The 24786-nt window shown below is 37.4% G+C and overlaps 1 protein-coding gene across 2 annotated transcripts in view; it reads right to left on the bottom strand.

Annotated features, from left to right (window-relative positions):
* Positions 1 to 848: 848 nt before the first annotated feature.
* The window catches only part of LOC120623474 (mediator of RNA polymerase II transcription subunit 25-like), a 31020-nt gene continuing 7082 nt past the window's right edge, over positions 849 to 24786 (bottom strand). The window contains exons 5-16 of one of the 2 annotated variants that reach the window (XM_039889522.1): positions 22561 to 22661; positions 20888 to 21062; positions 19994 to 20200; positions 19376 to 19573; positions 18157 to 18300; positions 16224 to 16314; positions 15010 to 15125; positions 12829 to 13047; positions 11497 to 11580; positions 9225 to 9341; positions 3041 to 3100; positions 889 to 963 (exon numbers count right to left, since the gene is read on the bottom strand). In XM_039889522.1, the coding sequence (XP_039745456.1) occupies positions 3062 to 3100; positions 9225 to 9341; positions 11497 to 11580; positions 12829 to 13047; positions 15010 to 15125; positions 16224 to 16314; positions 18157 to 18300; positions 19376 to 19573; positions 19994 to 20200; positions 20888 to 21062; positions 22561 to 22661 (1491 nt within the window). In that variant the 3' untranslated portion in view covers positions 889 to 963; positions 3041 to 3061. Of the gene's footprint in view, positions 964 to 3040; positions 3101 to 9224; positions 9342 to 11496; positions 11581 to 12828; positions 13048 to 15009; positions 15126 to 16223; positions 16315 to 18156; positions 18301 to 19375; positions 19574 to 19993; positions 20201 to 20887; positions 21063 to 22560; positions 22662 to 24786 lie in introns of both variants that reach the window. The other variant, XM_039889513.1, reaches the window with a different exon arrangement.

Below are 24786 nucleotides of genomic sequence, written 5' to 3'. Positions count from 1 at the left end.
AGCCCCCAACGAGGTGGACAGATGACATCAGGCGAGTCGCTGGGAGCCGCTGGAGACAAGCGGCCCAGGACCGTGTATTGTGGAACTCCCTACAAAAGACCTATGTCCAGCAGTGGACGTCGATTGGTTGACATAATGATGATGATAATGATCAATAAAGAACCTTATTACTAGGATTTTAGATTTCATAATCACGCGTGCTAACGTAACGTGTATCTAGCTTATACCTACGAAACAACAATGTGGGTATAATTTTATTAGTGTTTTTACCTACACTTAGAGGAATTACCAAATTTTATAAATTTAAAATGCATATAAATTTTTTTTTTCTCTTCTGTCGGTTCCGATTTTGTTTTATATGCATTTTAAATTCACAAAAACAAAGTAGGTTATTCTTAGATTAGTCATCAACAGTTTTCTAGATCATTCCTCTTGGGTACAATTTTCGATAAAAGGTTCTATATAGGCCAATACGGGCGCACGTCAGGACTGAGAGCGAAATGAAACACTATTTTGTTTATAAACTAAAAGTTAGCCCTTGACTACAATCTCACGTCGTCGTCGGCAAGTGATGATGCAGTCTAAGATGGTAGCGGGCTAACCTGTTAGCGAGTCAAGTGTGACACCATTTACCTCGGCTACCATTCTGGACTACGATTGACCTGCGATTCTAAGTGTGTTCTGGAACCTTGTTCTGAAGAGCTGATTAAAGTTTTACAAGAGTCATCAGGTGTTCATACTCCAAATCCTCAAATCTTAGCAAGTATCGCAAATTAAAAATATATATATATATATATATGAATCAAACGATTGAGATCGTACAATTGGGGTTAAAAAGAAACACATGGTATGGTAAATTTTGTATATTTTTTTTTATATAAAATCGTAGTTGGATACGTCTTCGAATTGTTGAGCGGACGAAGGCCGTACGGAACCGCTGGCCGGCCTGTACTGTTGTGGCTGCTACACATTTAATGAAATAATAATTAGTGACGCAATGTAATTTCATTTTTATACCCAAAAAAAAAATATAATACACACATTAAGAGAATTTGTCTGCTAGGCAAAATCTTACGCGGCTTTAAATTTACAGCGCTCGCCTTGCACCAGGGATGTCTTCAAAAACAACACAAGAAGTGATAAAAGAAAGCGGATCGAACGTCTTTTTCTGCTTGGCTGGGTGTATTGGAATACATCGAGCAAGCTACACATATCACATAGCTCGGAGAACCGATGGACGTTGAATCCAAGGTGTAGACCTCGTGTAGGGGGTTCCAAATATCACTGTGTCGCTAGCTTCCAGCGGCTCCTGTGATGTCATCTGTCCATCTCGAGGTCTACCAACGCTGCGTTTACCAGTGCGGGGTCGCCATTCCAGCATAACAGCAACGGCAAACAGTGAGCGGGAGGTCGTCAAACGAGCGTCAGAAATTTTCCTGACAGACAAATTCTTATACGCGGACTGCCTTAGTGAAGATGTCCGTTTACAATAAACGTAGGAAAAGCCGGATGCCTAATGTAGAAAAACAAAGTTTCACAAACTCTTAGGTGATAACTATTGGTCAAACGTGGATTTGAGCCTTTGCATATCCTTAGGGTTAGGCGTTACTTATATAAGCATTGCTTTGTTCATAGTTAGTGTAAACGGACATTAGAGAGTGTTTTACCACGGAATTGGCACCATTTCTAGGCAAGGTGACAAGCCTTTTAATATTCCATGGCTGATCACAGGTCTCTTCAGGAATATACAGCTGAGACCCGCCTCTCTACTACAAAGGGCTAAGTTGACTCCGACTTGCGGGTAATAGTAAACAATGCGATTCAATTTGGTGACCTAATTGACGCTTAAGTTTACACAGATTAAATAAAAAGAACGGAGTTCTCGCTAACAAATTAAATATATTTAAACTATACATTGCGGTAATGAAATGACTATGAATGAATGATAGATCCATGCAGAGGATTAAATATGAACTCTATGGTGTTTAAATTAAGGTGCACTATTTAATGAATTCTAATTTTTATTTGTTTGGCAAAGGAAAATAAGATTAGTTCAGCTATTTAAGTGAAAATGAAGTTCAAGCGAATGAAGTCTGTTATATTTACAGTGGCATTTCAAAGTTCAGATATCATCTGACATTGTTTAATGTACACTTTTCTATTTCATAGCCATGGCATTATTAAAAATAATGCTTATAGTACATTAATATACAAAAAAAAACAAAGGTAGACAGTGAATAATTCACATACAATGCTTAATCGAATTACGAAGTACTGCTGAAGAGTGAATAAATATATTTCATAAGAAATCACCCTTTAGAAATATTAAATAAAAAGAAGCCTATTTATTTTTCTATACAAACTAATTCAAAACACAAAGTGTTTACTTATGACGACCCTACAGAATTTAAAAGACCGACACGCGTACTTAATAAACTGACAGGAGTTACTTTGTTTTTAATTTGACATGTGATATTAGGGCTGTACCAAATTTCTTTCAGTAAAAACTATGGCAGTGGTTTACTCAAAAGTTATTAGCGTTTCGGTTTCACAGATAAGTCTCAGAGACAGTGAATAATGTTCCTCTAAAGCATGTGAAGTAATATTTCGGTTTTCATCCACAAGTTGTAAAAGAAAAAAATAATGAAAATATCGTAAATTTTTAATTTATTTTTTCAATACTACTATTATTTTATATTACCTTGTTTTCTCAATGTTAAAGGGGCATTTCTAATTTAAGTTTCGAATGTTTTATATTCAGTATGAAACGCTCAAATATCGGCTTTGAATCATACATAAATATATATTATTTTCGTATGATACATAATTTACTATCATAATTAACTATATGAATCTTTGTATAACAATACTTCCATCGTTTACACGTTGACTTTTTCATAGTTTCTACGACAGTGACCCAGTTAACCTGAACAATATTAAAAATAATTTAAAAAAGAAATCTATTTTACTGCTAGTCTTTGTGTTTTTTTTTGTGTATTAATTAACAGATAACACAATAGTTAGTGGAAAGAAGCATTACTTAGCGTGTAGCACTAGCCGGTCACATGTGCGGCCGTCCGCCTCGCGCCGCCTGTTGTTGCTAAAAAACGCCGCCAGTGTGAAGACACCCTCAGCGCATACATTAAGCTCAGTGCTCGTATTTTAAGATGTCAAGTTCAGTAACCTAACTTTGGAGTAACATCAACCTGTCATATTTTTTTTTTTATTTTTTTTATCAATAATTTTTTTATCATCATCATATTAACCCATTACCGGCAAACAATAGTTGTCATCACCAACTCAGGTTGATGGACACAGCGCACCTCAATGTAGGACTTGGGTTCGATTCCCGCGACTGGAAAATGTTTGGGTGATGAACATGAATGTTTTTCAGTGTCTGGGTGTTTGTATTTATACTATAAGTATTTATGTATATTATTCATACAAATATTCACCTGTCGCGCTTAGTACCCATGACAGAAGCTACGCTTACTTTGGGGCTAGATGGCGATGTGTGTATTTATTTATTATTATTATAATCATTAATTTACGTCCTAACTCAGCAACCAACTAACTTGATTTTTGGCACAGAGTTAGTTAAAAGGTCTGAGAGGATACTTTTAATCCCTGGAAAGCTAACGGTTCCCAATGATTCCAGAATTTGTAAACATTGTAATATGCTTCTTATCAAAAACTCAAAAAGTTCTGCACCGATCGGGCTGAAATTTTAGCATGATATATAATACGCATCAAGGATTGTTTTTATCAATTTTACTCAACCATTCAATCACAATCGGCGAAGCGTGGCGGGGTACAGCTAGTTATGAATAATTGTTAAGATAACAACATTGTAAAGTCAATATCTCCTGAGGATGTTCCAGTTTCGGAGCGAAACGTGCGTAGAGGGTACATTGCCGAAGTTCAGTTTGGTGTTGAGTATAAGGATTGGAGAAATTGTAAATTAAACCATACAGATTTTCCTGGTTTTCGCGGAGTATACAAAAATACGCTTAATTTTCATAATATATCATGGAATTCCGCAAAGTAAAGCCTGCTTCTAGCTTATTACCCGAATAGCTAGTTATTCCTATTAAAATAAATTCCTCCATAGACCAAACGTCAAAATTTGGCGACTCCATAGATGTAGTAAAATAATAAAATATAAATAAATAAATATACTACGACAATACACACATCGCCATCTAGCCCCAAAGTAAGCGTAGCTTGTGTTATGGGTACTGAGATGACTGATGAATATTTATATGAATAACATACATGAATACTTATAAACACCCAGACACTGAAAAACATTTATGTTCATCACACAAACATTTTTCTAGTTGTGGGTTTCGAACCCACGGCCTTAGACCCAGAAAGCAGGGTCACTGCCCACAGCGCCATTCGGCAATTTTTGAACCCAGTAATATTTAAAAATTTAAAGCAGTGTTAGGAGCACAGTGGGAAGGAGCTAGACTTAACTCTGGGGGGGAATAAGGGGAAGTTTTATAAGATCTTCATTACACTATTACTAATTACTTTTACTTTAGGTAAATATGGATTGTTAGAAAATTAAGTAAAGTAACAAAGACGCAGGCACGCACCTGCGCTGTACCTTTCATAGTTATATGCGTTTCAAGCAAATAAAATATCACTTGGCTCATCGTGAGGAAACCTGCATCCCTGAGAGTTCTACATAACGTTCTCAAAGGTGTGTGAAGTCCACCAATCCACAGTGGGCCAGCGTGGTGGACTACGACCTGTGCCCTGTAGTGGGCCGGAAATGGATTGATATGATGATAATGGTGTCTAAACTTTGTGATTTGACAACTACACAGTAATTTGACAGATTGACGAAACTCCACCGTTACGTTCGAAAACTGGAAAGCTTGCAAAAGGGATCCGGTTATACAGGTAGACCGTTATTGCGCGCTACTGATCGCGTACAAACCTGATACAAACTAAGGCTTTTATGTTTGTATGCGCTGAGTGAATGGTATGATAGAGGCCGGATACACACTATAACACGTACCGCGACTAGACGTAACGTAGAGTTTATTAAATTTAACCAATACTATGAACATATTACGATTTCATTTGGCTCAGCATACGTCGCGTCGCGTTCCGTGTTATATGCGTGCTTAAGCGTCCAGCTGAAGTGAGAAAGCACTGATTAAATAGATGCTAAGGTATATATAGCATTCAGGCGAATAGTCAAATATATACAGAAATAGTAGAAAATTTGTAAACCATTGTAGAAGTTTTCAAATATGGAAACACACAGTAAAATAGACTTTATTAACTCGTGTTTAGATTCTTAAATTCCGCTAAATAATTCACAATAGCTCTGCTAAAAAGCGCTGTATATAGAAGTGCAAACGAATTTGAGGTTCAAAACTAACTCCATAAAGTCCATTTTACTTTGACTTTTAGTATTAATAAATGTACAATAGGGTTTCTGTGATTATTCGCCTTTAGTTATAGTACAGAGCATGCTCTAGTATTTTCTGAGTACTTATTTGAGTTTGTCCAACTAATCTATAAAGTGGATATATGAGTTGACTCTTATAAAGTGAAAAGTTATTAAGTTTAAAACGAAAATAAACTTATGGAAGAACATGCCGTGTTGCTGCGAGCGTTGTTAATAACACTTTTATTATAAAAAATATATAATATATATATTTAATATTTGTTGTTATTTTTTCGTGTTTAATTATTAGTATTTTATTAATTTTAATTATTTTTATTATTATTATTATTATTATTATTGTTAATTTAATTTGTGCTTCATTTTATGTTATTTTTAAAAAACTGTTAAGTTCACACTATATGGGCTATGCCTGAAATAAAATTTTATTATTATTATTATTATTAAAAAGTCGTCAGCCAGTTACAAACTGTTGGAATAGTAGTAGAGGTTTTTGTGACAGAACTCGTCTGCAGATTTACTCCTATGCCTATTTCTGCCACTTAACAGCAGCAAGCCGTGGCGCAGTGAACAGCGACCTTGCTTTCTGAGTCTAAGGCCGTGGGTTTAATTCCCATAACTGTAAAATGTTTCTGTGATGAAAACTGAAATGAAAATATTTCAGTGTCCGATTGTTTATCTGTATTTAATAAGTATTCATGTATATTATTCATAAAAATTTTTTGTTTTGTTTCGCACTCAGTTATCCTCTGACATGGTGTCAGAGACCTTCTTTATGCGACTTTTGTTTTGAATGAGTGCCAGCTCACGATTGTCGTGATATACTGCTACATTTCTTTTTTTTTTGTATATTGACGTTAATAATAGAAAACAAAAATGGTCGCATAGTGTATTCCGGCCTGAAGGGCATGGTTGCGGGGCACAGAACAGCACTTTGCAGGATGAGTCTATTGTAACACCAGTAACCGGACCACAGCAGTGCTTCTTGACTGCAGAAATAGGCATAGTGTCACAAAAAGCTATTATTGTACTATTACTGTCTGACTCAATACGCGTTGAATTTTATGTTACAAGCACCTAATTAAGAACATCCAGAAACCGTGTGCATCAAAACCACTCCACTTTAAGTGGTGTTCCTCGAACAGGCGGTTTGTCGGCGGTGAATACAAAGTTGTTTATTCATGCACATTGAAACGAAATTGTGCCCTTCCATGATTCACGTGAGGTGGGATCGGTCGCTAGCTGTCGACGATATAAAAGCGTGTGCAGTGCAGTTGTCGACACTTTTATCGAGGTCGTCGTTCCATAAACACCTCCGAATTGTGACACGGTTCATACGTCACCTATTATTTAATTTATATCGTTTACTTAATCAATTTAATAAAGAAAATTCGCTTGTGAAATATCCGAGCAGTCAGAAAATAATATTATTATTTACCACTAACGTTCTAAACGTTTACCATAAAAAATGTCGAAAATGCGAATAAGTTTGTGAGCTAGTAACATTCCGCGAGTGTAAAGTGAGACGTGTACGGAGTTTTTTCACTGTTTTTGGACACAATGCATACAATTATGACTGAATGCGGGTTCTATATGTTCTTAATTCTGTGGCTACAAGTATGCCTCCATTCGTTTTGTAGAGACATACCATTTTAGTACTTCGGAAAATGTATTAAAAACGCTCATATTCTTATTTCTAGAAAAGTAAGACGCTGCACACAGGGTCCTATCGCAAAAGCTAATAGCTCTTTAATCACCGACCAAAGACCGATGAACTGATAAATAAATGAGAAAGATAAAAAAAATAGTAGCAAGTATGTCTCCTCTTTTCGTCTCTACACCTTGAAGTTTAGGTAAGTATACTCTACTATTCCGATCCCTGTTAATAAGTATCTGACTTTTTCACTTATTTGTTTGTTGTCATAGACTATCAGTTAACATCAAAATAACGGGAGTTTATTTTGACTATTAAAAAAAATATGTAAATACATTTAGTAATTTTGAGCGCGGCTTTTCACTTCGAAGGTTACCGCCTTTTTTCCATTAATTGACAAATTATCAGATATTACCAAAGATTACCCCGCGCACTACTCAAAAGCTTTTAAAGAACAGGAGAGCTTATAAAATTATATATGAATTTATTACATTAACAATGAAAGACATTTGAATTACTCGAATTAGGAAAAATTACTTTATTGAAGACATGGCTGAACAGTGTTATATACCTTTGCCTTTTCCCTACAGGGAAAGATAAAGAAAAAATATATGACGCTACAGTCGCTACTATAAGACTGATGTAAAAGGCATATACTAATTTCGGTGTTAGGAGAGCCGTAGCTTAATTTGAGAAAGCGCTCTGGCAATCAGCCAGAGAGTCGCAGGTTCAAATCCTGCCGATTCCGAAAATTATTATATGCATTTTAAATATATAAAATTGATAACTTCTCCAAGTGTAGGTAAAAACACTAATAAAAATATTAAAAATTTATTGGCTTTGAATTTTTTTTTTGTTTCATAGCGATGAATATCAGAGATAAATTTATATACTGTATTTGATTTTGTTGACACGTCACCGATCTAGAAAAAATATTAATCAACCAAAAAAGAATTATGATTGACACACTATCCCATTTTTTCTGAACCTCTCACTTTTTCGAACCTCACCTCACCTCACTAGAGGGAAATGGAAAAGGAAAACGTAGCATTCATCATTTATAATATTTACTACCAAGTTTTTGTTTCAAAGCACTCGAACTGAACGACTATCGCTGTCGATAGAACCCTGTGTACTGCCAGTATTACATAATGAGTTCAAAGAAATTTGGAAGTTAGAAGCCATGAAAATGGTGAATCTACATGAAGATGGTTTCCAGTGATTATGTACATTTAATATTTACATTTTCTATAGCTATTATTTAATCATTTGTCATATATTTAGATAAATTGTAATTGATACCTTTTTATGTAGATTACATATCGTTTAATCGATATAAAAACCACTTACGAATTATGTGAAGTAAGTTGAGTTTAAGGCTTTATTAGTTTTGTTGTAGCTTGACCAAATGGTATAAAACAATAAGGGTATTGTTTAGTACGAGATTTGTTCGCTAGCAATCGAGGAGTCGTTTTCGAGTATCGAAATATTTAAGCATCAAAGTAAACACTTGTATTTAAAATTTAAATACAATCTATAGCTTAAAGCAGAACGAAAATCAAAATGAGAAGGACAGCATTTGCGACTCTAAGTTGCCTGCCTATTTTTCTTTGACGGTTGATAAGCGAAAACGGTTCTTTGATTGCGGGTAAGAAAATCTTCTATTAAGGCTACGTTGCCTAAGTTTATCTGAGATGAGATTATGTATATATAAGCTTATGTAAGGGTGAGGGTATTTCAATGTGAGTGTGTCTGTGTGAGGTGGTCTGTGTTATTGGCTGTGAGGTTATATCTCCGTTATATTATGCCTGTGCAAGTTTTTATCTGTGTGTTTATGTAGACGTGAGGTTATATTATAGTGAAAGGTCTGTGTCGAGTTTTGTCTCATGATTATATGTTTATGTAAATGCATGTACAGACATATAGTTACATAGACATAACAGCACGGAGTCTCACACAAGTTTGTGTATGAAAGGGTAAAGTGTCTGTGAGGTTATGCCTCTATGAGTGTGAGTGTATGTGTGATGAAAATACGTCTGATTGTTTTGTGCCTGTGTATGTATATGCGCGGACAACACAGACAAAACATCAGAATGCACACAGTTGAGTGTATTTCTGTGTGCGGTTGTCTGCGTGTCAGTTTACCTGCTGCAGCAAGTGTCTGAGGCCAGGGTTGGTCGGCATGAGGGGTCGCATCAGACGCGGCCCGGCGCCGCGTAGTTGTTGTAACTGTTGTTGTAATTGATGTTTTCTTTGTTGTTCCTGAAATAAAGGGGTAACTTCTAATGATATATATAAATTAAATATATGTAATTATAAAATATAAATATATTTATAATTTTTAAATATTTAAATATTAACACCAAGACAGTACTTAAAAGTTAATTACTTTGTTAAATATTATATTACAAAAGCTTTTTTTAGTTTTTGACTTTTTGTTATTGAGTTTTTTTTAAATATTAATAATGTTAAATCAGCTGATATTTTTAATTAAGGAATTAACTACATTATAATAATTAAAAGAGATTTAGTACCTAATTTATTGTATTTTCATGTAGTTGTGTTCATTAGTGCATTTTGACCTGTTTGTGATCTGATGCAATGATTGATTGTGTTCAAATATTTTTTTTAATTTAGACGCCAGTTTGGCAAGATCGAATAGCGGGAAAAAAAATTGTTTGTCTGTAAAGTCGGCTTACTGACGATAGTTGAACGAGACAACGTCGTAAGAAAATACTGATGGAATGGTTGCATTTTTTAAAAGAAAATTTTAATTTTATTTTTTTGATAGATATTATCGTTGCTATAAACAATTGACACAACATTGACTTTTCACTGCACTTCATCCTTGCCCAAAACTTGTAAATGTATTATTGTATAGGCGTCCACGCGGACGCATCGCTCACTCAAGTAGGAGAGAGATAGATGTCGAACGCGGAGGCCGACTGTGCCTCTTTGTCGCTCGTTCCGCGCTCTCGCTTGCACTTCAAGCCTTGAATGGAACGCCTCAGAGTGAGGTAACGCCGCATACGTCATGTTTTTTCTTGCCTGCAGCCGGCTCCATCGAAATATAAGACGTCACGTCAAAAAGTTAACACAGATACACAATTATACAACTTAATTAATAATATGATTTAAGTGCCATCCTATACATTACTAGTCTTGAAGTTAGAACCTGGTTCCGATCATATTTTTTTAAGCACGTGGAGCGTGTGCTTAGTCGAATTTTTTTTCGTTGTTTTCAGACCGCTTTAGTATACTTAATGTGACTCCGAAGATCGATGGACTTTGTGGTGCCGGGAGTCTTATTTATTTATTCAATTATAATTTCATATAGATTACATAATTATTGAATATAATAATGTCAATCTAATGTTTACGTTTGAAATGGAACCCCGTGAGGGCTCTAGGACACTAAAAGAGTCGCAGTCGAGCGTCACGCGACCGTGTTGAGATCCTGCCAAGCGACCAAGTGCAGTTGTGGACATGCAGCGTTTGAACCTACGAACTTCGATTCAGTTTTTTTTTCGGATTGTGTGTAATAATTTTAACAGCGTAACTGCTGGGAAGATTCTGACGACGAGTGGAGTGGGTTTTCGAGGCCGCGCCTACGTCTGGATAGCGTCAGAAGTGACGTTTCTCGTAATGTTACACTATATAACAATAAAATTTTTGATGTGGACATGTTTTTTACTTCCGTAAAGAAAATCAAAACGATACCTTTTAAAAATACTTTTTATGTATCTTTATCTCTAACTGTATCTTTTTCTTGCATGATGTTTTTCTTATCACTTAGTGCCTTACTGCTCAATATTTTTAAAATTTTCTACTATTGTAAATTAACTCTACTTTTTCTGCAATGTTTAGTCTATGTTATAAGATTGTAATTATATGTGTACTAGCTGTTGCCCGCGACATGGTCTGCGTTTGATTTAGTTTTTTGATGTAGCATTAAATTTAGTAGTAGATCTAAAAAAAAATTAAAGTATTCAGTATCGCTAAGCCTTAAATGAGGGGTTTGCTGCTGTCCACTGAGGAGTTCTGTCCGCTATCTCCAACCACAGTTTGGGCAAAATTAAACTCATATTATAACCTCTATAGTACAAAAATAATTATTAAAATCGGTTACAATTTGTCGGAGTTATGGTGTAAAATCGTCAAACACTCATCCCCTCTCCCAAAGGAACCGACCTGAATGTCGGGATAAAAAGTATCCTATATTACTTCTAACACTTCCAAGAATATGTGTGCAAAGTTTCATGAGGATCGGTTTAGTAGTTTTTGCGTGAAAGCGTAACAAACAAACTTACATTCACATTTATAATATTAGTAGGGAAGTAGGGATAGTTGCAATCATGTAATGACTGTTTTTGCCAAAAAAAAAAAAAATCGGAGACCTCGGTTCAGAGGGACTCACCTCCAGCTGTTTATAATGCTGTTCTTGTTGTTGCGCAGCGTGCAGGTGTGACATGATGTCCATCTGAGACTTGAACTGCGCCTCCTGGAATTAAGAAAACCGGCTAAATGCGAGCTGGACTTACTCACGAAGGGTGCCAAGGAGAAATGTGAAGCAATAAATAATGCAAAATTCAAAAAATTCAAAATTCATTTATTTCAGTTAGGCCTAATATAAGCACTTTTGAAACATCAAGTCTGTCTGTTTGTAGTGACTCTACCACCGGTTCGGAAGGCAGATTCTACCGAGAAGAAGCCGGCAAGAAACTCAGCAGTTGCTCTTTTCCAACATCAAAAATTTACATTTTACATTTTAACATTCATTTTTCTATCTTGTGAGAGATGAAAGCGGAGCCGGATGCTTCCAAGCAACCTTGGCATTAAGAAATTCATCAATTGTATACTGCGTATATTAATATTGTTAGGATCGAGCAAATAAAACAAAAAAAAAAAAACACCTTTTTTTCTTTTTCAAATCAAATCAAATCGAAATACTATATACTATATACTATATTATAACAAAAAAAAACCCGAACCCAATTTTAAAAATAAGGTACAGGTGAAGTACCGTAAGGCCGCTTTATCATCTTCAACTGCTTCATCATCATATCGGCCCCTTACCGGCCCACTACATGGCACGCGTCTCCTCCGATTATGAGGTTTTATTATATATAGTCCACCTAGTTATAGGTGGACTAATATATTATATTAGTCCACCACGCTGGCCCAGTGCGGATTGGTGGACTTCTTCACCGCCCTTCACCGTTCAAACAGGTGGTATTTTTATTACATAAAACGCACATGACTTAGAAAAGTTAAAGGCGCTGGGATTAGAACTCGGCCCCCCAAAGTGAAGCCGAATTCCTAACCACTGTTCTTTGACAACACAGCGATTAAACCCTCTGGATATCCTATCGTGGTAATGGAAGGAAAACACCCTGAAGCTGGCCTTAAACCTTCCCACACTGAGACCCGAGGACTACGTAATCGATAATAAAGCTTGGGTGTGAATGATTGCTCTAACCACGTTGCAATTCTAACAATTTTAAATGACAATGTGAGATGGTGATAGCAAAAATAAAAAAAAACACCCGGCTAAGCTTGTTGTGGCCTCGTAGCTTTAGTTTTAAGTTTACGAATATGGTTATCGCCATCATCTCACCACCGTGTAATTCTCATGTACGCATCAAAAGTGCCACCTATGGGCGTACTTGAATAAAGATATTTATGACTTTGACTTTGTAAGTGACACGATAATGGGTTGAAATTATTGATGCTGATGTTAAATAGATACCTGCTGATGCGCTGCCTCCAGGGTCTGCTGCAAATGCTGTATCTTCTCGAGGTTCTGCTGACGAGCTGCTTCCAATCCATCAAGAGGTACACCGCGGGGACCTTTTCCGCCAACCTGGTTAACTTGGCCAACCTGGTTAACTTGGCCGACCTGGTTGACTTGCCCGACTTGGCCTACTTGGTTAACTTGCCCACCCATGCCACCGCCCATCATCATACCCTGGAAATTAAGGCTTTTGAATACTAGCCGTTGTCCGAGTCTATTTCAGATTTTTTACAAATCCCGTGGGAACCGTTTGTTTTTCTGGAGAAGCGTTTGTTAATCTCTGCACTCACTCTATGCCAAAAATCTAGTTGAAGTTGATTGGTTGATAACTTAGGGCGACAAACAAACAAACAGACAATCACACTTTCACATCTATAATATTGTTAGCAAATATTCCTTTGTATGTACATTTGGTTAAAGTTAAAAAGGTATCTTCGTTTAATCTACTCAAAATTATGCATAATCTGTGGTCGGTATAAGTTGGAGTAGGAATTTAAAATGACAGGAACCTAGAGCAAAAAGGAAGGTCATATAAAATGGCGGGAAAAATAGATGTACAAAAGTGACAAGAGGAGATTGAAGAAAATTTATTTGTAATTTTTTAAAAGTGTGCTATAAATTCAGATAGATTGAAACTAAAATGATATAACGTTGTAAGTTATGAGTATGGGGTTTCTTTTGATATTAATATATAACTAAATGAACATATATACAACGTGAATAAATATATATATATACACAATTTACTGTCCCTGAGATTCATCTGTGAAACAGAAACGGTAATATTCTTTGAGTAAACCACTGCCATAGTTTTCACTGAAAGAAATCGTATACAGCCCTCAAATCACATGAAAATTAATATGAAGTGACTCCTGTCACCCTATTAGGTACGCGTCGCATAGCGTAGGTACTATGCGCGTGTCGGTCTTTTATCTTATATGTCATAAGTAAATACTTAGAATGTTTTGAATTAGTTTGTATGGCAAATACTCGTACATATGCTTCTTTTAATTTAATATTTTTACAGTATGATTGCTTATGAAATATACTTATGCACCCTTTAACAGCATTTCATAATTCGGTCAAACGTTGTATATACAGTAAGTATTGGCAAAGTACAGTTGACGCTGAGTTTCTTGTCGGCTTCTCCTCTTTAAATTCGTATTCATTTATTTGCTTAAAACATGACAAAATATATACACATATATACTTATAATATACAGATAAACACCCAGACACTGAAAAACATTCATGTTCATCACACAAACATTTTCCAGTTGTGGGAATCGAACCCACGACCATGGACTCAGAACGCAGGGTCGCTGCCCACTGCGCCACTCGGCCGTCAAATGCTTAGCGGCAGAAATAAACAAGGTGGTAGCACTTCCCCGGACGAGCTCTGTCACAAAATGCTTTACTACTTCTAAAAACCAAGCGAGATTTTTAATGTAAATCAAACTTTAAAATTATTGGCATGCGAGAAAGAAACCAAATAAAACTCAAAGTTAATCAATATTATTTTTTTATGGCGTATAATTTCGATTTACTGTCCAATTCGACGGATTTGGCATATAAGGCAGAGAAAATAAACAAACGAATCACTACTGATGTTGACAAAATGTAGATAGATAGATAGATAAATTCTTTTTTGCACACAATTAAGGTTATCCCTTGATAGATAACATTTATTGAAAACATAAATACAATATAAATAAAAATGCGCAAAGGCGGTCTTATCGCTTTAAGCGATCTCCTCCAGACAACCCTTAATGAAAGAAGAAAACGATTATGGAAACGGGATAGTGCAATTTTGAAAATATGTCATAACATAAACTACATACAACAATAATACACAAATAGCTAACACAAATACAAATAATAAAGAAATAAATACATACAATATATAAATATATATATATACAAATACAATAAATGTAGTTACTAGATGAAGTGATATAACTGTTTCCCAGTTTTGAAACCAGATGGCGCTTTACGATTTCATACAAATCGTAGTTTACTTTCGCGTGAACGAATTCCACTTATTCGTTCACGGAGGTAACAAAATATCACACGAGGCACTCAAGAGTCAGGTTGGGTAATTGAGTCACTGTAGAGTGATGGTTGTAAAAAAAATACCTGTGGATGCTGTTGCTGTTGCTGCTGTTGATTGGACATGTTGGGCACCGACAGGGAGCCTCCCAGCCCTTGTCCTAATCCAAGGCCGGAGGGCATGCCCCCTCCTAATCCGCTACCTAAACGTAATTTATTTGCTTAAATCATGGGAATATTTGAATTTTAGGGTTCCGTACCTTAATGCTCAAGTGGTGATAACCCAGTGAGTAGGGCCTCAGGGGCCTTTTGTGGTGCTCGCGCACCTGATTCTTTCGAACTTAAGTGCGTTTTTAATTGAATCAATTAAAATATCGGATAGATGCAGGCGTTACTTTGCGGAATTCAATGACATGTTTTGAAAATTAAGCTTAATTTGCTATACTCCGCGAAAAGGAGGAGAATCTATATGGTGTACTACACACCAAACAATGGCACCAAATACCCTCTACGCACGTTTCGCTCCTCAGGAGATGTTGACTTTAAAATTAATAATTGCTAAATCCGTACTTGTGGAGTATAAGGATTGAAGTAATTATAAATAACACCACACAGATTCTCCTGCTTTTCGCGCAGTATAGCAAATTAAGTTAAATTTTCATAATTTAAATATAACTTGCTTTAACGGTGTAGGAAAAGATTGTTAGGAAACCTGCATCTGAGAGTTCTCCATAATGTTCTCAAAGGCGTGTGTAGTCTACAACAGACCTTGCCAGGTGTGTAAAAAACGGTTTGAACCATTCTCATTCTGAGAGAATACTGTTTTATTGTGCCGGTAATGGGTTGCTAACGATATACCTCAAAAGGAAACGCGACAGCGATTTAGCGTTCCGGTACGATGTCGCGTGGAAATCGATCAGGGTTTCATATAACTGCTAAAAATTTAACAGGTAAGCCCGTGAACGTCTTAGACTGCATTATCGGATTTGACGGCCGATTGGCGCAGTGGGCAGCGAACCTGCTTTCTGAGTCCAAGGCCGTGGGTTCGATTCCCACAACTGGAAAATGTTGGTATGAACATGAATGTTTTTCAGTGTCTGGGTGTTTATATGTATATTATAAGTATTTATGTATATTATTCATAAAAATATTCATCAGTAATCTTAGTACCCATAACACAAGCTACGCTTACTTTGGGACTAGATGGCGGTGTGTGTATTGTCGTAGTATATTTATTTATATTTATTATCACATACCAGCAGATTGCAGTTGAGGTATAAATGTAAAAAAAAAAAAATTACCTCCCATGTTGGCGGAAGGCATGTTAGGAGGGATACCGGGCGCGTTTCCGCCGGGAGCCAGGAGTTTGCTCTGCTTCTGCTGCTGAATCACCTGAGAAACCGATTTCACATGTTCGTTTCAAATGACTTATCATTTTATATGACACTAGCTGTTGCCCGCGACTTCGTCTGCGTTTGATTTTGTTTTTAAAGTATTCAGTATCGCTAAGCCTTAAATGATTATAGTAGTATATATATAAATATATAACATGTGACTGTCAACTAATTATAGACAGATAATTTGCAATAAAATAAAATTGCGACTATAATTAAAGATCTAAGCTATCCTATCTCTTAAGTTGGACCAGACTGCTCACGGTGTGCCAATTAAAATCAAAATCGCTTAAATAGTTTAGGAGTCCTCGTGACAGGAGATTTATATATATTAAGATTAAGATGGTTTTATGACAACTCATGACTTTTTCGCCTACTTCCATGATATATTATGAAAATTACGCTTAATTTGCTATACTCCGCGAGAAGCAGGAGAATCTGTAAGTGGCTGAATGAGGATTCTGTAAACATACAGAATCCTCATTCAGCCACTATTGCATGCAGTGCATTGCGTCCAAAATAGGCGAGGTCCAGTGAATAGGCGAGGCATTCGGTTAGCGCAAACAGAACGGTTTGGTGAGTTCATGTATCGAAACACGAGGCATTCGGTTAGTACCAACTGAACGGTTTGGTGAGTACATATATCTAAACACGAAGCATTCGGATTACGAAAACAGAACAGTTTGGTGAGTACGTGTATCTAAACACGAAGCATTCGGATTACGAAAACAGAACAGTTTGGTGAGTACATGTACCCAAACTCGAAGCATTTGACTATTGTAAACAGAATGGTTTAGCGAGAATATGTATCTCAACACGAGGCATTCGGTTAGCGCAAACGAAACAGTTTGGTGGTTACGTGTATCTAAACACGAGGCATTCGGTTAGCGCAAACAGAACGGTTTGGTGAGTTCATGTATTATAGATACACGAGGCATATGGCTAGCGAAAACAGAACAGTTTTGTGAGTTCATGTGTCTAAACACGAGGCATTCGGTTGACGCCAGTTTGACGAGTACATATTGTACCTAAACACGAGACATACGTCTAGTGAAAACAGAACCTTTGGCTAGAACATGTATCTAAACACGACACATTCGGTTTACGCAACCAGAAAACGTTTGTGAGTTTAGCGTAAACAGAACTGTTTGTTGAGCATATGTATGTGCCTCAACACGAGGCATTCGGTTAGAACAATAAGAACGATTTGGTGAGTACATGTATCGCAACACGGAATCGAACCCACGTCCTTGGACTCAGAACGCAGGGTCGCTGTCGGGTTAAAACTCTGCATGTGTTTTAACCATATTGGCATGATGGACCTTTCGCATGTTGACAACTAAATTATGTTTGGTGTTTAAAATTAGCCACCGATCTCTTTCGAATCAAAATCAAGGCATCCGAGTAGGCTTTGATTGATTGACAGGTTTATTATTTCTAATCATTTATTCTTTTTCATTTTTTTTAGTTCTTAACAATGCTTAAAAATAAATAAAAAACATCCACCCTCCGCTTGCGGGGCTTTTGAATGCCCAAACCACCGGCGGTCAGGGCTCCAGAGTGAGGAACCTCCTCACAATACGCGCCGTTTCAAGGACTACTGCCTTCTGTATCCGACCCTTGATCCAACAACCAAGCGAAAGCTTCTTGAGATGTTGGTCGAAGCTTTTCGCGAGAAGACCATTGACTGATACTTTTTCCTTTTCAGCTTTCAACAGATTATCATGTGGAATAGTAATGTCAACATACATTATTGCACGGCGCACTGATCGATCGACTAGCACTATATCAGGTCTATTAGTTGTGATATACCTGACAGGTTTTATTATTAGCAAATTACCTTTCGCAGTCGATCGACGAAAGTCGCCTGGTTGTTCGGAATGAAGCCGAGGTACGCCTTCTTATCCGATGTGTAGAGCAGGATCAGCACTTTGATGTCGCATTGTGGGGGGGATGACATGGGAGAGAAGTGCACGCAGCCCGCCTGTGCAGACGGAGAAATAATTGTGAAAAAATCAATCAATATCCAAATTTTTGCCAGCCCACCAACAGTGGCGTGCACTGGGTTTCTTACCAGGGTATGCATACGGCAGAAAAATTGCATAAAATGGCAAAAGTCCCCCTCCTATACGAGGTTATATATCAATTTTAGGATATGCTAGTGCTTTTGCGCATGTATGAAATGCACGTCACTGCCCACCAATCTGCGTTAGAGCAGCGTGGTGGGTATATGCTCTAAAACCGTCTCCTCTAAGAGAGGAGGCCTGTGTCCGGCAGTGGGACATTAATATTATGATGATGATGATTAATGGCTGCGACATACCTAACTTGCTGAAAACACAGTAAATAATAAAATATAAATACCGGATTTCCTATTTCGCGTGTAAGTTATTCTACTAGTCAAGCCTTTTCATTTGATACCAATATTGTGAAAAAAATTGTCCTTTTTAGGTGGCAGCCATCTTGGATTTGAAATTTGTCATAGTTTATAGTGTTCTACAAGTCAAGCCCTCATATTTGTCACCCATATTAAGCGACTTGGGAAAAAATATGTATAACCGCCATTTTGTGGCGGCGGCGGCCATCTTGGACCGATTTTCATCAAACACAGCTAAGAAAACACCCGACTCGTTCAACTTTCAATATAAATAAATAAAATAAATAAATATACTACGACAATATACACATCGCCATCTAGCCCCAAAGTAAGCGTAGCTTGTGTTATGGGTACTGAGATAGCTGATGAATATTTTTATGAGTATAATACACATAATTACTTATAACATACAGATAAACACCCAGACACTGAAAAACATTCATGTTCATCACACAAACATTTTCCAGTTGTAGGAATCGAACCCACGGCCTTGGACTCAGAAAGCAGGGTCGCTGCCCACTACGACACTCGGCCGTCATATAAAAAACAATATCGAAATCTGCTCATCCATTCGCCCGCCACGATGCCACATACGGACAAACAGACAACCCGTCGAACTTATAACACCTTGTCGTTTTTGCGTCAGAGGTTAAAAAAAATGAAAAAGATGGTGTCCACTCACAAATCCGCTGACCATGACTTTGGTCAAAGCATCTAGCGCCTCGTTCTGCTGAAGATGGAACAGAACCGACTTGCTGTCCTTGAGGTACTGCCCGCCGATGTTGCTGATGAGCTGTTTTGGCATAAGCTGCATCAGAAGCTTGGTGGGCCAAGTGTCCACCTTCAGCTCCGGCTCCACGTCCTTGGAGTTTGCGGACACCTAGAACTCATCATATTGAACTGTGCGGCCCGAGCACCAAAGTTTGGGAACAGTACGTTATGTTAACGATGACTTATGACTCTATTTTTTTATTCCACTAAAAATTAGTCCTTGAATACATAAATATACTACGACAATAGACGCATCGCCATGTAGCCCCAAAGTAAGCGTAGCTTGTGTTATGGGTGCTAAGATGACTGATGAATATTTTTTTATAATAATGAACATATAAACACCCAGACACTGAAAAACATCAATCGCACAAAGATTTTCCAGTTGAGGGAATCGAACCCACGGCCTTGGACTCAGAAAGCAGGGTCACTGCCCACTGCACCAATCGGCCGTCAAATGGAATTAAAATAAATACATTAATAAATCTAACAGTTAGACGTAGATCGGTTAGTGCGAGCTTTAACTTACCTGACACGGCAGATGTTTGGTGACCTTTTGCTGGTCTCCCGGCGCCTTGCCCTTCTCCATCCACTCGAGCACGCCACTCCAGATGTACGTCCGCTGCATCCCGGGGACCGCACCCACGGGCCCGGCGGACCCCACGCCCCCGGGTGGAGGCCCCCCGACCCCGGCGTTCGAGGGGCCCGGCTGCATTTGCATACGCTGCAAATTAGCCTGAAACAAATGTACATTACAATGCATTCTCGCCACAGATGTACGGCTCCGTTTGTGGTTTAAGATCTTTATTTCTCAAAAGAATTACAAAAAATTCGCTTAGTTGAGAAAAAATTAAACTTCAAAATAAAACATGTTGTGAGCGTACACTATAGAAGGTACATATACTCGTAAATCTATAAAGCATAACTTATGCAGCTAAAATAAAATGTTCGTACAATCGGGTAGTTTCACAAATATTACCGAGCAAAAACATACGACTTAAACAAAGATCATCGTTTACTGGAAACGACTTATACTGACATATTATTTATCAAGTAGAATTTTAATTTTTTCTTAAAAATAAACGTAGATTTAGTTCCGTTTCTGTCACTTATTGGACTCGTATCGGTTTAACTGAGAAACCGGTTCTTATTTAATTTCACTCAATAGATTGAAAGTAATCGGTTTTAAACACTTTATTAGGAAGCGGTGATAGCCCAGTGGGTAGGACTTCGACTTTCGGGGGACGGAGTTCGAATCCCAGCACCTCTAACTTTTATAAGTTAGAGGTGACAAGACAAGTTAAGACAGAATTTGAAATTCTAACACATATTTATTTTTTTACGAATGAAATACAATAAATTGCTGGTTTGTCTTATGAATAAATAATAAATGATGACATAGAGTAGAGTAGAAGCGAGTTACCTGTGTCGGTGGCGGGGGGTAGGACGGCTGAGCTAGCTGTGTGAGCAGCGCGGAGTTGGCGTAAGTGGTTTGCCGCGGCGGGGCGAGCCAGTTGCTGCGCGGACCGACCGCGGCACGTGGGAACTGCACCGGCGGAGCTCGCGGTTGAGGAACCGCGCTGCGGATAGGCGGCTGGCTGCCACCAAAAATAGCCCCATCACATCCACATGCTAATTTCTGTCGCTGAGCTGCATTGTTGTAATGCTGTGTACCGGTCTAAAGTGCGCGGTTGCCGGTGCAATTACATTTACGAAAATTAGCTTAATTTGCTGTACTCTGCGAGACGCAGGAGAATCTGTATGGTGTAATTTATAATTTCTCCAATCTTTAAACTCCACACCAAACAGATCTTCGGCAATGTACCCTCTACGCACATCCTCTGGAAGGGTTGACTTTACAATAAATAATTGTTGGTTGTAATTACAGGCGCATAAGTCTAAAATTGATGGTCACAGGGCTGCATGTTGCGGGACGTGCTCCTTGCATGTCCTGTGAAGTGTCGCTCAGTTTATAGGCTATGGTTTCGCTACTATAAAACAAGAACCAACAACAGTAGAGGGCAGGCAGATTATTTATGTATATGTACTAATATTATAAAGAGGAAATATTTTGTTTGTATAGTCTCCGAAAGTACTGGACCGATTTTAATTCTTACTTCACAAAAAGAAAGCTAAACTATCACGAAGTAACAAAGGCATTAACATTTTTACAAAAAAAAAAAAACTAAGATCCTTAAGAAAATTGCAATAATGTAACCCAAAGTAGCAAAATTTTGGATATAAAATTTATTACTTCGCGTGCGCTGAGAAAACTATAAATTTCAGAAAATATAAAATTCCAAATTTCCCCCGTGGGGGATCGAATCCGGGACATTCCACTTTTAATACGGGCCCTGGACCTCTCCACAGAAAAAGTATAATTATAGTTACTATATTACCGACAAAGATGTGGCGCTAAGGGTTTCGATACGACGTCGCATGGAAAACGATAAGGAATATGGGTTCAATATAACTCCTAAATTCCCTAACAGGTTAGCCCGCTATCAACTGCATAATCACTTATTATCCAGGGATATTCCAATCGAGGGCTAACTTGTAGTGGTATAAAAAAAAAGTCGTATTAAAATACGCCAGGGACATCTCCGCAGAAAAGAAGAAGTGGCAGAGAGAAGGCACCATTATACCTCCTGCTACACCTAAGACCTGGCATCTGTTATTAACGTAAGGTGACTGCGGCGATTTTTCGATAAAATAAGTGTTATTATAATTTTTATTAGTGTTTTTAACTACACTTAGAGGAATTATCAATTTTATAAATTTAAAATGCATATAAAAATTTGCGGAACCGACAGGATTTCAGTGGCGTGCACAGGGTATGCATAAAGGCAGTTACATCGAAAACTTAAATGGAAAACTAGAAAATTTCCCTTCCAATACGAGTTATATAAAATAATTTCGGCAGGCAGTGCTTTTTTGCATATATGAAGTGCACGCCACTGCAGGATTTGAACCTGGCAATCGCGGCCTGAGCTCTTTATACAATTAAGCTACGGCTCTCCTACCGTCGATGCCGAAATTAGTATATGCCTTTCACATCAGTCTTATAGCGAGGATAAGATAAGCTTAACAACTTACCAATAGACATCTGTCTGTATGTCCGGTACGGGCGGCGGCGCAGGACTCGGAGGTCGCTCTTTCAGATTGTATCCTCGAAGAAGAACCAAATGCCGGGGATCCTGTTGAAGAACATGTCCAATTCCAAACATCATATCATGTTCACTTGGAGGAAACGTAATTAATATTCTAATAATAGTAAAAATTAACTTGTAGTGCAGTTTACTACGCTGCATAAAATTAGTAGTTCATTTCAGGGTAATTGTATATCTTTTTATAATAAATTACCAGATGAAATCCTTGAGATATCTCACAATAAGTTCAAAGTTTAAATAAAACGTAAGCTTATAGAAAAATCCTATTAAAATAGTAAGGATTATAAGTATGATAAAAAAGCTTGGGTATGAATTGCTCTTACTTCATAGCTCAACATTAACTAGACTGTGAGATGGTGATAACAAAAAAAAACCTGGCTTAGTTTGTTGTGGGCTCTTCTTAGACCAGGGCGCGTTTGGAACCCTCCTAGCTTTAGTTTTAAGTTAACGAATGCAGTTATCACCATCACTGACATTAGTGTAACATGTTAAATGTATGAACGGTTTATAAGTGCCTGTAATATAAGGTCTACATGAACAAAACATTTTTGAATTTGAATTTGAATTCATCTGTATAAATTAGTAATAAAATAAAACCCAAACTCAGTAATCAGTTTGTCATACATACTGAATCGTAAATAGAATATTTTTTAACACATTTATTAAAATAAAAAAGTAAGAAAACATTCCCTAAAATTGTAGATAGACATTTAACTTTGTCAATTTTTTTATCGAACTAACTTTACCGAATCTTTTAAATTACACAAACAATTCCACAGAAATATGTTTACCTACTGGTGCGAGGTCGCCATTCTAGCACCTTGGGACCCCAACGTCCAATTCTCGGAGCTATGTGCCCCGCCCATTGCCACTTTTGTTTCGCGGCTGCCTATACGGCGGTTTTGTAATTTTGGTTCTTCTGCGGATCTACTCATTTCTGATTTGATCATGTAGATTACATTCCTATAGAAATATTTGGTTTGACGATTTTGACGACATTTCTGGCACATTGGTCATCGCTGTGGTTTCAATTTGAAGGTCCCAGGTTCGATTCTCGGCAGGGGCATATGTATTTTTTTTCTGGTCTGCTCTGGTGGGAGGCTAGATATTACATTAAAGACAAAGACGTGGCGCTAAGCGTTTCGATACGATTTTGCGTAGAAACCAATTAGGAATATGGGTTCAACATAACACCTATAGTCCGCTATCAACTGCATAATAACTTATTATCCAGGGATATTCCAATCAAGGGCTAACTTGTAGTGGAATAAAAGTAAATAAAAAATCCTTCTCCTTAGTCGTTCACTCTTGACAGAGTGCTCGTGGTTGACGATGATACATTTTCTTTGGCTACGGCAGCCCCCGCAATGCACCTCCACTTGTTACGATCTCCAGCGTTTCGGGAAAATTGTACTATGGAGGTTTGTGTTGCAGCTTTTATTATGTCTGTCCAACGCGTGGGTGATCGACCGCGTGACCTTCTACTTTCACCTTGACAACAAGTCGTTCCATGGAGTGCTTATTCCTAGTTATGTGTCCAAAGAACTTGAGGATTCGTATCTGCACAGTCGACCATAATCAAACGATAAATAAAAAATAGTTTATTTATTAATGGCGAGTTCTTTCAAAATTCAAAATTCAAAATTCAAAATTCATTTATTTCAAGTAGGCCTAATATAAGCACTTTTGAAACGTCAAGTCTGTCTGTTTGTAGTGATTCTACCACCGGTTCGGAAGGCAGATTCTACCGAGAAGAAGCCGGCAAGAAACTCAGCAGTTGCTCTTTTCCAACATCAACAATTTACATTTTGTATTTTAACATTCATTTTTCTATCTTGTGAGAGCTGAAAGCGGAGCCGGATACTTCCAAGCAACCTTGTCCTTAAAAAATTCATCAATTGTATAGTAACCTCGCTCTAATAAATGTGTTTTAACAAATTCTTTAAACTTGTGCATTGGCAGATCCAAAATCACCTTAGGAATCATATTATAAAAGCGTATACTCAATCCCACAAATGATCCCTGTACCTTACGCAGACGATATGCAGATGACACTAATTTATGACCATTTCTTGTAAGTCGACTGTTTATGTCCACTTTTTGTGTATAAAGACTAATATGTTGTCTTACAAATACTATATTGTTATAAATA

Source organism: Pararge aegeria, chromosome 1 (assembly GCF_905163445.1).
Source record: "Pararge aegeria chromosome 1, ilParAegt1.1, whole genome shotgun sequence".
Lineage (NCBI taxonomy): Eukaryota > Metazoa > Arthropoda > Insecta > Lepidoptera > Nymphalidae > Pararge > Pararge aegeria.
This window is presented reverse-complemented; position numbering and strand designations above follow the sequence as displayed.